Below are 12,636 nucleotides of genomic sequence, written 5' to 3'. Positions count from 1 at the left end.
TGATGAAGCAAGGATCTGTTTAGATCGCCCTCGCTCTATAAACCTTGTTGGGTCCAAGTGACTTTCAGGCTTTTCCTTCCTTTTTCATTATTAATCTATGAGTCTTTCATAGTGTTACCTGTGAATTAATTCTGAGCAGCGGCGTAGCGAGGCCGGCTGACACCCGGGGCAGGTCACCGCTGCGCACACCCCCCCCCCCGGGTGCAGCACGGCGCACCCCCCCTTGATGCGCGCGCCCCCGAAGTGCATCATTACCGCTGGCGCTCCGCCCCGCCGAGTGCACGTTGTCTCTGGGAGCTGCGTCGGCTCCGTTGGTTCCCTGCTCTCTCTGCCCATCGCCCCCCCTCCTACGCCACTGATTCTGAGTTATAACTTTAATCATTAGACTTTATCAGAAACAGGGAAGAGATAGAGAGAGAGAGAGAGAGAGAGCTGGTGATCATGTAGATGAGAAATCTCTGAGCAGAAACATGCCAACTTACATTTCACTTATTACTGTCTGCTCATATCCACTTATCGTTGTATTGCTTATCGTTCCATTGAAGCATTTTTCAAACTGTAAAAGAACAAAGTAGATTTCAGCATCCATATACAGTGATCCTCCAAGCACTGGTCCTTATACAGACAGCACAAAATCATACTTTATGCTATGAGTTTATCTTGTTGGGCAGACTGGATGGACCTTACAGGTTTGTATCCGCCATCATCTACTATGTTACTATCACGCTTATTTTCGAAAGAGAAGGACACCATTCTTTCGACACAAATCGGGAGATGGGCGTCCTTCTGACAATGCCGGCCAAATCGGCATAATCGAAAGCCAATTTTGGGCACCCTCATCTGCAGTCCGTCACGGGGACGGCCAAAGTTCACAGGGGCATGTCGGAGGTGTGTCAGAGGCGTAGCAAAGACGGGACTAGGGCGTGCTTAAGAGATGGCCGTCTTCAGACGATAATGGAAAATAGAAGGGCGTCCCTGACAAACACTTGGCCGACTTTACTTGGTCCATTTTTTCTTGCGACCAAGACTCAATAAGGTGCCTGAACTGACCAGATGACCACCGGAAGGAATCGGGGATGACCTCCCCTTACTCCCCCAGTGGTCACTAACCCCCTCCACCATAAAAAACAAGTTTAAAATTTCTTTTTTGCCAGCCTCAAATGCCATACTCAAGTCTATCGCAGCACTATACAGGTCCCTGGAGCAGTTGTAGTGGGTGCAGTGTCCTTTAGGCAGGCGGACATGGGGGGGGGGGGTTTGAGGGGCTCAGCACCCGAGGTAAGGGAGCTATACACCTAGGAGCAATTTCTGAAGTCCGATGCAGTGCCCCCTAGGGTTCCCGGTTGGTGTCCTGGCATGTGAGGGGGACCAGTGCACTACAAATGCTGGCTCCTCCCACGACCAAAGGGCTTGGATTTGGACGTTTTTGAGATAGACGTCTTTGGTTTCCATTATCGGGGAAAACCGAGGCCGCCCATCTCTAAGGTCAACCCAAATGTTGAGATTTGGCCGTCCCCAAAACGAAAGATGGATGCCCATCTTGTTCTGATAATACGGGTTTCCCCGCCCTTTCGCGGCGCCGTCCTTAAAGATGGGCGCCACCGTTCGATTATGCCCCTCTATGTTACATCTCCCACCTTCATTTCCATCCTGCCCCTTTTCTCTTTCTCACTAGCTCTAGTCATGCCAAACCCCATATCCTTAACCACTGTGCTCATTTCTACCTGCTAAGGCTCATTGTTATTAATGGCCTGTGTGGAGAGCCTAACACTGCAGTCTTGGCACATTTTATGCTTTCCTGGAGGTTTATCAGATCTTTTTTTTTATCATTATGGCAGCAATCTTTACACTGCCTTCATTATTGCAAAGTCCACAGGTACTTTTACTTTGAAAACTGCATAAGGAAAAAACCACCTATAAAGATATAAGTCCCTTTTCTATGCAGGTCCTTTTTTCACCTAAAATGACACATGCACATTTGAAAATACAACTCTGCCCTAACCTTTCCTCCAGGAACACCTCCCACAAATATGGGTAAAAGAACAAGGGTACTGAAACCAGCCATATACTGTTAGGTGTATCTAGGCTAGGCAACTTTCAGACATCCAATTTCCATGCACAGAACACTTTTTACCCGTGAAAGTCACTCTGAAAAGTACTTTTCTTAAGAATGGTCTTGTTTTAACGTGGAAGCTGCAGGATTGGCACAGCCCTATCTATAGAACATGAGTGCTACTCCCAGCCTCCAACAGCAAAGGGGAGAAACCCACTGGATAATTAGACTGGACTAAAGTGTAATTGATTTTACTTGTTTTCTGGGAAGAGGGGAATAGGCTCAACAGTTTCCTTAAACTCTTTTGAATTTCCAGTTCAAGTGGAACCAGCCTCTGATGGGTTATGGTTCGTGAGCCTTCATTAGGGACTACCCAAGGCGTTTCTCCTATTTTCATATGCCCCTTCCAAGTCATGTATCACAGCAATAGTCTTCAGCCAGGGGCTACAAGCTGCAGATCTCTCTGGCCACTAGGTGTCACTATGGCACATAGAGTGGGACTCCCTTCCTTTCACTTGCCCCTGGTACAAAATAAGTACCTGAATATATGTAAACTGCTTTGAATGTAGTTGCAAAAACCTCAGAAAGGCGGTATGTCAAGTCCCAGTTCCCTTTCCCTTCCCTTTCTCTTGGTCCTATGAATGCTGCCTCCATAGCACCCTCAGACCCCACTCCTTTCTGATCCCTGGAACAGAAGCAGAAATTGAACCTAGGTCTTTGGCATGGCAGTGTTGAGCATTTGACACTAAGGCCACCAGGCAAATGAGACAAGGCATTTCATTGCAAAATGTTGGTTGTTATCGCTTTAATTAACATGCCAAAGTACCAAGAAACCTGAAAGCAGTTTCACCATTGTCCATGACTTGTCACACAGAGTTATCAAATTCTTCAGTCTTTGTTTACTGTGAAAACCTATGTGTTCCACTAAGTAAAATTAAATAATGGACATACAGAACAAAGAAATAGATATAGAATATTGTCAGGAGCAACTGTATTCCTGTTTCTGTTTTTGCATGTCCGATGTGATATAACTACAATAATACTTTAAGAGGTAAATTTTCAAAACACCTAATAAAGAGCTCCTTTTGCAAAATTGCAGTTGTGATGCCCAAATGGCAAATAATATCAAGCCCATAGGAATCACTACCACAGCTTGGCAAGAGGAGCCCATAAGGAGGGAAGTATTACAGGTTGGCCGAAGACACTTGAATAGATTTTCAGCCACATAAAACTTCATATAAGTTCGTAAAATTTTGGCTACTGAAAAAATAGAAGTGTTCCAAGGGACATTTTGAAGGCATTTTTATTTATTTATTGCATTTCTATCCCACATTTTCCCACCTATTTGCAGGCTCAATGTGGCTTACATTATGCTGTAGTGGTGATCGCCATTTCCGGAGTAAGAAATAACAAAGTTCATACATGATAGAGTAAATTATAGAGTAAGTTAGACAGTGACTTATAGGGTAAGTCAAACAATCAAATCTAGAAAGTTAATTTCAGCATGAGAATTAGAGTGGTAGTGCATTAACGTTCGTTAGTGACAGAGTGGCTAAAGCAATCATGTGTAGAGATTTCGGTTTTGTCAAGTTTTGGTAGAGTTTCGTTGTCTAGTATTTAGGATGGATCCTTGTGGTATGCCTTTTTGAACAGGTTGGCTTTCAGTAGTTATGAATCTATGCGGGTAATTCGCATAAGTTTGCCTAAAGCTGGGTGCTACGATACTGTGCATTGAGCATGCATTCTACAATAGCAATTGCCATTATAGAATGCTAGTCTAAGTCTGCATTTATGCACCTAACTTTAAGTGCAAGCACTTACACTAGTCAAATGGCTGGTGGAAATGCAGGTATTCTATAACCCACATACTACTAGTACTTTCTATAGCATTACTAGATGTATGCAGTGCTGTACACATTATATGCAGGTACTTTCTCTGTCCCTGGAGGGCTCACAATTAAGGTTTTTATTCCTGGGGCAATGGAGGGTAAAGTGACTTGCCCAACGTCACAAGGAGCCACAGTGAGACTTGAACCCAGATTGCCAGGATCAAAGCCCACTCCATGTGCAACTGCTAGACACGTCCCTGATCTGTCTATTCAGGTCCACACCGCCTTGCAGTTGTAGGTTCTGGCAGGGCCGCCAAGGGGGGGCAGGGGAGGACAAAATTCCCCGGGCCTCCAAGGGGGGCCCGGCGCCGGGGTCAGGCCACCGGTGCTGCAGTTCCCGGTCTCACCTGCCTGCCTCCTCGGCTCCGGGCCCCCTGAATTCGAAGCGGCAGTCACAGATCGCCTCTCTTCGGGCCTTCCCTCCCTGTGTCCTGCCCTCATGGAAACCGGAAGTTACATCAGACTAGGGCGGGACACAGGGAGGGAAGGCCCGTAGAGAGGCGATCTGCGACTGCCGCCTTGAATGCAGGAGGCCCGGAGCCGTGGAGGCAGACAGGCGAGACCGCGGACTGCAGCGGCAGGGGGAGCGACGAGGAATGGCAGCGGTGGGAGGGGGGGCAGAGGCGGGGCGGCCTTGCCCTGAGCCCGGCCTAGTCTCTCGGTGGCCCTGGGTTCTGCAATTTGCACATTCAAGTTATACAATACCAGCTAGGGGCAGTTATACATATGAGTGCTAATTATTATTATTAGCATTTGTATAGCGCTACCAGACGCAAGCAGCACTGAACACCTGGCACAAAGAGAAAGTCCCTGCTCGAAAGAGCTTACAATCTAAATAATACAGACAGACAAGACAGTTACAGGTGAGGGAAGTAATGGGTGAGAAGGAAGGAAGGGACAAGGGGAGGGCAATTGAATATGGGCTATGAGCTAAAAGCAGCAGTGAAAAGGTGGGTTTTCAGGATAGATTACTGGCAATTAGTACCAATTTAAAACCAATTCTAGCCAACAATTAGCAGCTCATTAGCTAATTGTTATGTGTGCAACTCTCCCTATTCAACAACTTGCATTCACACTAGTCACAAAGTTGGGCTCACATCTTTATGGAATGTGGAGCACCTGCATAACTTTAATTTTCAATGGCATGCCATTTACCCCAAAACTTTCTGCTGTCATTATGAAACAGGTATGTGTTTGGCTGCACAATAACTAGATACCTTGTGCTTGAAAATCAGACTGTTTTTTGCAGGTTGAATACTGTGCACAGAACTTTTCAGGTGCCCTACTGAAAATCTAACCCTAAATACCACAGACTTACCAATGCTTTTAAGGAAATTGTTTTCTTTTTACATTCTTTTAAGAGATTCCCAAAAATGGTGCATATTTTAAAAGTGAATAAATGTACAAACATATGTAGCAAATTACTCACAAAGACTGTGACTTTATCATATACAGCTTGAAATTCTGGAGATGACGTGTCTTGTAGTGCAGAGCTATAGGGTATGTTAAGGGTGAGTCTTCCATAAAAACTCTTTCCTGAAATTAAAATGAAACGTGTTACACCCTGTACATACAGGAGAAAGTGATTAGTCTGTGCTAATGGGATGTGAAATGGTGACATAAAGCAAATAACACTCCCATATAATGTAATCCCAATGGGAGAACATCCTTAGGCTCATTAATGTATTAGATTATCTCATTTTGGAGTGACTCATAGCCAAATAAACCATTTATATTTATTCAGCATTTAATCTCAGAAACATTTTAGCACAGTTGCAAAGTTCTGTTTAAGAGTCAGTTCACTTCTTTTCCAGTTTTATCATCAGGGTTCACTGTAGGTTAAATGGCGCTTTGGCCAAAAACATTTGACAGCCCCATCTCTATCCTTGGCTTGGACAAGCGAGGGGAATGCACTCAAGCATTCTCTACAAATGAAGCCCTGGTGATCTAGTGGCCTCTTCGGGGCAGGAACAATCCCCAGTCACTCCTGCCCATGCCCACTCCAATCTCAAAATGGCTGCTACGATTTCCCATGGCAGTCTCGTGAGGTTGCTGCGGGAAGTCGTGGCAGCCATTTTGACTGCAGAGTTGGTATGGGCAGGAGTGATTGGGGAATGCACCTGCCCTCAAGAGGACACTAAACCATGAGGGTTTCTAAGCCTGGGGGGGGGGGACGTCAGACTCACAGAAACAGAAGCCTGCGCAGCCGCATTGCTGATCTGCAAGGACAGGCTTCTACATGGAATGTTGCTAGTGGAATAGCAACATTCCATGTAGAATCTCAAACAGTAGCAACAGAAAGGCACAAACAATCTCAAATAATTTATTTATTTAGATTTTGCTCACACCTTTTCCAGTAGTACCTCAAAATGAGTTAAGTTCAGGTACCCTAGCTAGTTCGAAGGCTCACAATCTAAGTTTGTACCTGAGGCAATGGAGGGTTAAGTGACTTGCCCCAGATCACAAGGAGCAGTAGCAGGATTTGAACTGGTCACCTCTGGATTGCAAGACCGGTGCTCTAACCACTAGGCCACTCCTCCACTTACTTACAAAAGGGCTGGCATTCTGTACCTTTAGTTAGAACACTCAGGACACAAACACAGTGACAGAACCACATCGCTGGTCACAGTGCATCATTTATATTGACTCCCACTGGAAAAGCCCTGGAGCTCCTCAAATGCAGAGTAAATGCAGCACCAGAATAGCTACTTTCTTTGTGATAAAACAGAGATTTTGTCCTAAAATGATATACTATTTTTTATTTTATTTATTTTTGTTACATTTGTACCCGGCACTTTCCCACTCCTGGCAGGCTCAATGTGGCTTACATGGGGCAATGGAGGGTTAAGTGACTTGCCCAGAGTCACAAGGAGCTGCCTGTGCCTGAAGTGGGAATGGAACTCAGTTCCTCACTTCCCCAGGACCAAAGTCCACCACTCTAATCACTAGGCCACTCCTCCACTGTTGCTACTATTTGAGATTCTACATGGAATGTTGCTATTCCAACATTCCATGTAGAAGTCGGCCCTTGCAGATCACCAATGTGGCCGCACAGGCTTCTACATGGAATGTTGCTAGTGGAATAGCAACATTCCATGTAGAATCTCCAATAGTAGCAACATTCCATGTAGAATCTCCAATAGTATCTAATTTATTTTTGTTACATTTGTACCCTGCGCTTTCCCACTCATGGCAGGCTCAATGCGGCTTACATGGGGCAATGGAGGGTTAAGTGACTTGCCCAGAGTCCCAAGGAGCTGCCTTTGCCTGAAGTGGGAATCAAACTCAGTTCCTCAGGACCAAAGTCCACCACCCTAACCACTAGGCCAGAATCATAAGAAACGTATTTGTAACATAGGCTTATGCACTTACCTAGATCACAGCTTTTTCCAGCCAAGTTGAAAAAAAAGGCAAATGGACATTTGCAAATAAATTTTTCCGCTGTATTTATACAAGTAGCAACGTTAGTTCCACATGGATTTTCATCGCAAGGCTTAGAAGGCACTGTAGGCAATGTAAGATAAAAGATTGTATAGTTTTACTAAACAAACAAAAAAATTACAGGGTGATTTGTACTGCAACGTAAGATTATTTATTAAGCATTAAAAAAAAAAGCCTGGGAAATCATGTGTACTTTTAAAGTTGTGGTTACACATTGTGTAAAGCTATGAGTCACTGCGGGGGGTCTTTTCCAAAGTGTCGGTACCGCATGCTAAAATGGAACTACTGCTGGCCCAATTCGGTCGCTGGTGGAAGTTTCCAGTGCTCCGTGAATTTTTTTCCCCTAGACGCGGCGCTAACCTGGCGGTAATCGGGCATCACTGTGCGCTGCCCAGTTACCACCAAGTTAGTCCAGGAGCCCTTACTGACACCTCAATAGGTGGCAGTAAGAGCTGCCCACCGCATGGCCATGCGGTAAGAGTTATCTTGCCACGTGGACATATTTTGTGGGGCATTTTACCCGCTGCACTAAAAAGGGCCCTGGAGTGTGGGGAAAATGGCCCCCACCCCTACCGCAGGGCCCTTTTTCCCACAGCTTTGTAAAAGGACCCCTATGTGTGAAGAACCAACACGCACCGACTTCCTTGTGTATTATACAATAACTAGTGGAACCATGCGCGTTTCCTCAACAATGAAACGGGCCCTAGGTAGGCTGTCCTGTAAGCTTTTTTTTTTTCTCTCTCCTCTGCCTTCCCCTCCATGTCCAGCAATTCTTCCCTCCTCTTCCCTCAATGTCCAGCGATTCTCCTCTTCTCTTCCCTGCCCTCCCATCCTTGTCCTGCGATTCTCTCCTCTACTGTCCTCCCATCCCATCCATGTCCATCAATTCTCCTCTGCCCTGCCCTCCCCTTCCCTCCCTACCTCCCTCAATTCTCTCCTCCCCTCGATTTGTACCTGAACGTTCTCTGGCTGGCTGGCGCTGGCTTCCGTTCGTAACATCCCTCCTGACGTCAGCTTGCCTCCAGCGTTCCCGTCCCTCTCATTGTTCCGCCCTCTCACTTCATTATATTTTGACGCAAGGGCGGGGCAATGAGTGGGAATGGATGTTACGAACCCAGGCATCCAGACGTAGAATGTTGGAGGTGCAAATTATTATATAGGATATTCGAAAAAGAAATTTATAAAAGGCTGGGATTTCTTTTGCCTCTGCTTGGTTAAGTGCTTAAAGAAACTCACTATGATGTTTGCTCTATGGATCCTAATGGAAAGTAAAGATGGACATAGACATTGTGATCTGGTCTTTCATGATGGGTATGATTTAGTAGGTGACATATAACAACTGCATAAAGCCGAGCCACACAAAAAATCATCGCTGACTCAAAGATGGTTTTTACTGGATGTGAAATAATAATACATGCTATATATATATATATAGACACTTGGAAACCGATAATACTGTAAGCACATACAACCGTGTGTAAGGAGGAAAACCTCGAGAAGCACCTTTTCCCACTAACAAGGCGGGCAAAAGGGTCCTTCATGTGTCCGTCGGCATTCTGAACAGAGTAATACTAGACCGGAGGTTCTGATGCAGCAGTGGCGAAACGTTGACCACGGTCTGAGTAACGAAGGAGCCTTAGAGAAGACTGAGGTCTTTACAGTTAAGCTAAGTACCTCTGTTATTATTTTCTTAACATCTGAATAAGCTCAAATAAGTTGAGAGTTAAGAGTTTTGTGATGTTTTGATACTATGAACCCTAGGAGGTTTTTCCGATGATGAAGAAGCCCTAGCCCTTTTGCCCGCCTTGTTAGTGGGAAAAGGTGCTTCTCGAGGTTTTCCTCCTTACACATGGTTGTATGTGCTTACAGTATTATCGGTTTCCAAGTGTCTATATATATATAGGATGTATTATTATTTGACATCCATATTATTTGACATCTATAACCGAACTTCTCATTTTTCCCCCCAAACCCACCTCCCCACTCACCCCGTTTTCTATTTCTGTTGATGGCTCTCTCATTCTCCCTGTCTCCTCGGCTCGAAACCTTGGGGTCATCTTTGACTCTTCTCTCTCCTTCTCTGCTCACATCCAGCAGACCGCCAAGACCTGTCGTTTCTTTCTTTACAACATCCGTAAAATCCGCCCCTTTCTTTCCGAGCACTCTACCAAAACCCTCATCCACACCCTTGTCACCTCTCGTTTAGACTACTGCAATCTGCTTCTTGCTGGCCTCCCACTTAGTCACCTCTCCCCTCTCCAGTCGTTTCAAAACTCTGCTGCCTGTCTCGTCTTCCGCCAGGGTCGCTTTACTCATACTACCCCTCTCCTCAAGTCGCTTCACTGGCTCCCTATCCGTTTTTGCATCCTGTTCAAACTTCTTCTACTAACCTATAAATGTACTCACTCTGCTGCTCCCCAGTATCTCTCCACACTCGTCCTTCCCTACACCCTTCCCGTGCACTCCGCTCCATGGATAAATCCTTCTTATCTGTTCCCTTCTCCACTACTGCCAACTCCAGACTTCGCGCCTTCTGTCTCGGTGCACCCTACGCCTGGAATAAACTTCCTGAGCCCCTACGTCTTGCCCCTTCCTTGGCCACCTTTAAATCTAGACTGAAAGCCCACCTCTTTAACATTGCTTTTGACTCATAACCACTTGTAACCACCTGCCTCCACCTACCCTCCTCCTTCCTGTACACAATAATTGATTTGATGTGCTTACTTTATTTATTTTTTGTCTATTAGATTGTAAGCTCTTTGAGCAGGGACTGTCTTTCTTCTATGTTTGTGCAGCGCTGCGTATGCCTTGTAGCGCTATAGAAATGCTAAATAGTAGTAGTAGTAGTATATATATAGGATTTACCTTTATTGGAAACTGTTTCCCTAATTTTCATTATAGTTTACAAATAATAATACATGACAAGCTGTTCAAAAAGGCAGACCCTGCCAATCCAACATAAATGCCTGATCACTGCAACACAACAAAACCAAAGTACGTAATGGTCATAACACAACTCTTCCGTTATATGATGCCCTTAAATTTCCTTGTAAATGTATGATTTCTCTACATGGAGTTCATTACCTTTTTTCGTGTCCCAAAAAATTACAAGAATTTATTACTGCTAGAGAGAATGTGAGGGATACCCTTGAAATGGTAACTACCAGTTAACGTACTGTCTAGGCTTCATGATCCTAAACTCCTTCTGGTTAATTTGAATTATCATATAATTTTTATTTCTGTTATGTATTAGATACTTGGAAGTATTTCCTATTCTTGGATCCCTTTATTGTGGACAAATTATATTTGAATTATTTCTCTCTTTAACAAGTTTATTGTATTATATAGAATATTGTGAATTTCTAAAGCATTTTGATGTAATATCATCTTTATGTAATTAAGTGAAAATTAATAAAAGATTAAAATAAAATTATGATGCCCTAGTGTGGCTGTGCCACATGAACATTATCTTAACCACAACGTCACTTTGTATTTGTTCACACCGGAGTCTGCAAACGCCTCTCCGGTACTATCCTGCTTATAATCGAATGAGAAAAACGCCCAAGTTCCGACCTAAATCGGGAGATGGACATTCATCTCACAAAAACGAATAACGTGGTATAATCGAAAGCCGAACTTGGACGTTTTCAACTGCACTCCATCGCGGAAGCGTACAAAGTTGACGGGGGCGTGTCAGAGGCATGGTGAAGGCGGGACTGGGGCATGGTTATCACCCGAACAGAGATGGGCGCCTTTCGCCGATAATGGAAAAAAAGTATGTGCTTTTAGCTAGAATTTAGGGCACTTTTCCTGGACCCTGTTTTTTCACGAATAAGGCCCCAAAAAGTGCCCTAAATGACCAGATTACCCCCAAAGGGAATCGGGGATGACCTCCCCTGACTCCCCCAGTGGTCACTAACCCCCTCCCACCACAAAAAAATGATGTTTCACAACTTTTTATTTTCACCATCAAATGTCATACCCACCACCCTGGCAGCAGTATGCAGGTCCCTGGAGCAGTTGTTAGGGGGTGCAGTGGACTTCAGGCAGGTGGACCCAGGCCCATCCCCCCCTACCTGTTACAGTTGTACTGCTTAATGCTTAGTCGTCCAACCCCCCCAAACCCACTGTACCCACATGTAGGTGCCCCCCCCTTCACCCCTTAGGGCTATAGTAATGGTGTAGACTTGTGGGCAGTGGGTTTTGAGGGGGATTTGGGGGGCTCAACACCCAAGGGAAGGGTGCTATGCACCTGGGAGCTCTTTTACCTTTTTTTTTTTTTTTTTTTTTTGTAAAAGTGCCCCCTAGGGTGGCCGGTTGGTGTCCTGGCATGTGAGGGGGACCAGTGCACTACGAATCCTGGCCCCTCCCACGAACAAATGCCTTGGATTTATTCATTTTTGAGCTGGGCGCTTTCATTTTCCATTATCGCTGAAAAACAAAAACGCCCAGCTCACAAATTGTCGAATAAAACATGGACGTCTATTTTTTTTCAAAAATACGGTTCGGTCCGCCCCTTCACGGACCCGTTCTCGGAGATAAACGCCCATGGAGATAGACGTTTTCGTTCGATTATGCCCCTCCACGTAAGCCACATTGAGCTTACAAATAGGTGGGAAAATGTGAGATACAAATGTAACAAAATAAATAAATAAAATATTAGTGGTAGTATTTGTGATATCTATGTAAGAAAAAAGGTATCTTTGAGTGAGCGATGGTGGCGTAAAGTTCCTTGAATCTTCCTGAAGCACCAAAATGGATTTACCGCCCAGCTACCGTGTGGCCCTTGCGGTAATTTCATTGTTGGCATGTGCCCACCGCGCAAATCTGAAAAATTATTTTCTGACGCACGTAGTGGGTGCCCGTCAAGCGGCTTTCTACGCACGTGGGTCATTACCGCCCGGTTAACGCGTGAGACCGTACCGCTAAGTCAATGGCTGGCAGTAAGGTCTCAGACCCAAAATGCCCATTCGCCAGTTTTGATTTTGCCGCTTGTCCATTTTTGGCCAAAATTTTAAAAAGGCCTTTTTTACAGGTGCACTGAAAAATGAATCTGTGCGCGCCCAAAACCTGCGTCTACATTAGCGCAGGCCATTTTTCAGCACACCTTAGTAAAAGGACCTCTTAGGCTTCAGCATTTACAGCAACTTTTAGCAGGCGCAATTGCTGGCACCTAAAGTTAGGTGCGGTGTATGTCCTAAGCGCAATTCCATAAAGGACACATACCCATTATAAAATAGCACTCGGCACGTA

At 45.0% G+C, this 12,636-nt stretch overlaps 1 protein-coding gene across 7 annotated transcripts in view; it reads right to left on the bottom strand.

Annotated features, from left to right (window-relative positions):
- MUC13 (mucin 13, cell surface associated) overlaps positions 1-12,636 on the bottom strand; it is a 109,342-nt gene that overhangs the window by 38,761 nt on the left and 57,945 nt on the right. For all 7 annotated transcript variants that reach the window (XM_030210529.1, XM_030210533.1, XM_030210531.1 and 4 more), the window contains 3 exons: positions 7,315-7,446; positions 5,372-5,478; positions 483-556 (listed from right to left, as the gene is read on the bottom strand). In XM_030210529.1, the coding sequence (XP_030066389.1) occupies positions 483-556; positions 5,372-5,478; positions 7,315-7,446 (313 nt within the window). The remainder of the gene's footprint in view (positions 1-482; positions 557-5,371; positions 5,479-7,314; positions 7,447-12,636) is intronic.

The sequence above is a fragment of the Microcaecilia unicolor genome, chromosome 7, assembly GCF_901765095.1.
Source record: "Microcaecilia unicolor chromosome 7, aMicUni1.1, whole genome shotgun sequence".
Lineage (NCBI taxonomy): Eukaryota > Metazoa > Chordata > Amphibia > Gymnophiona > Siphonopidae > Microcaecilia > Microcaecilia unicolor.
This window is presented reverse-complemented; position numbering and strand designations above follow the sequence as displayed.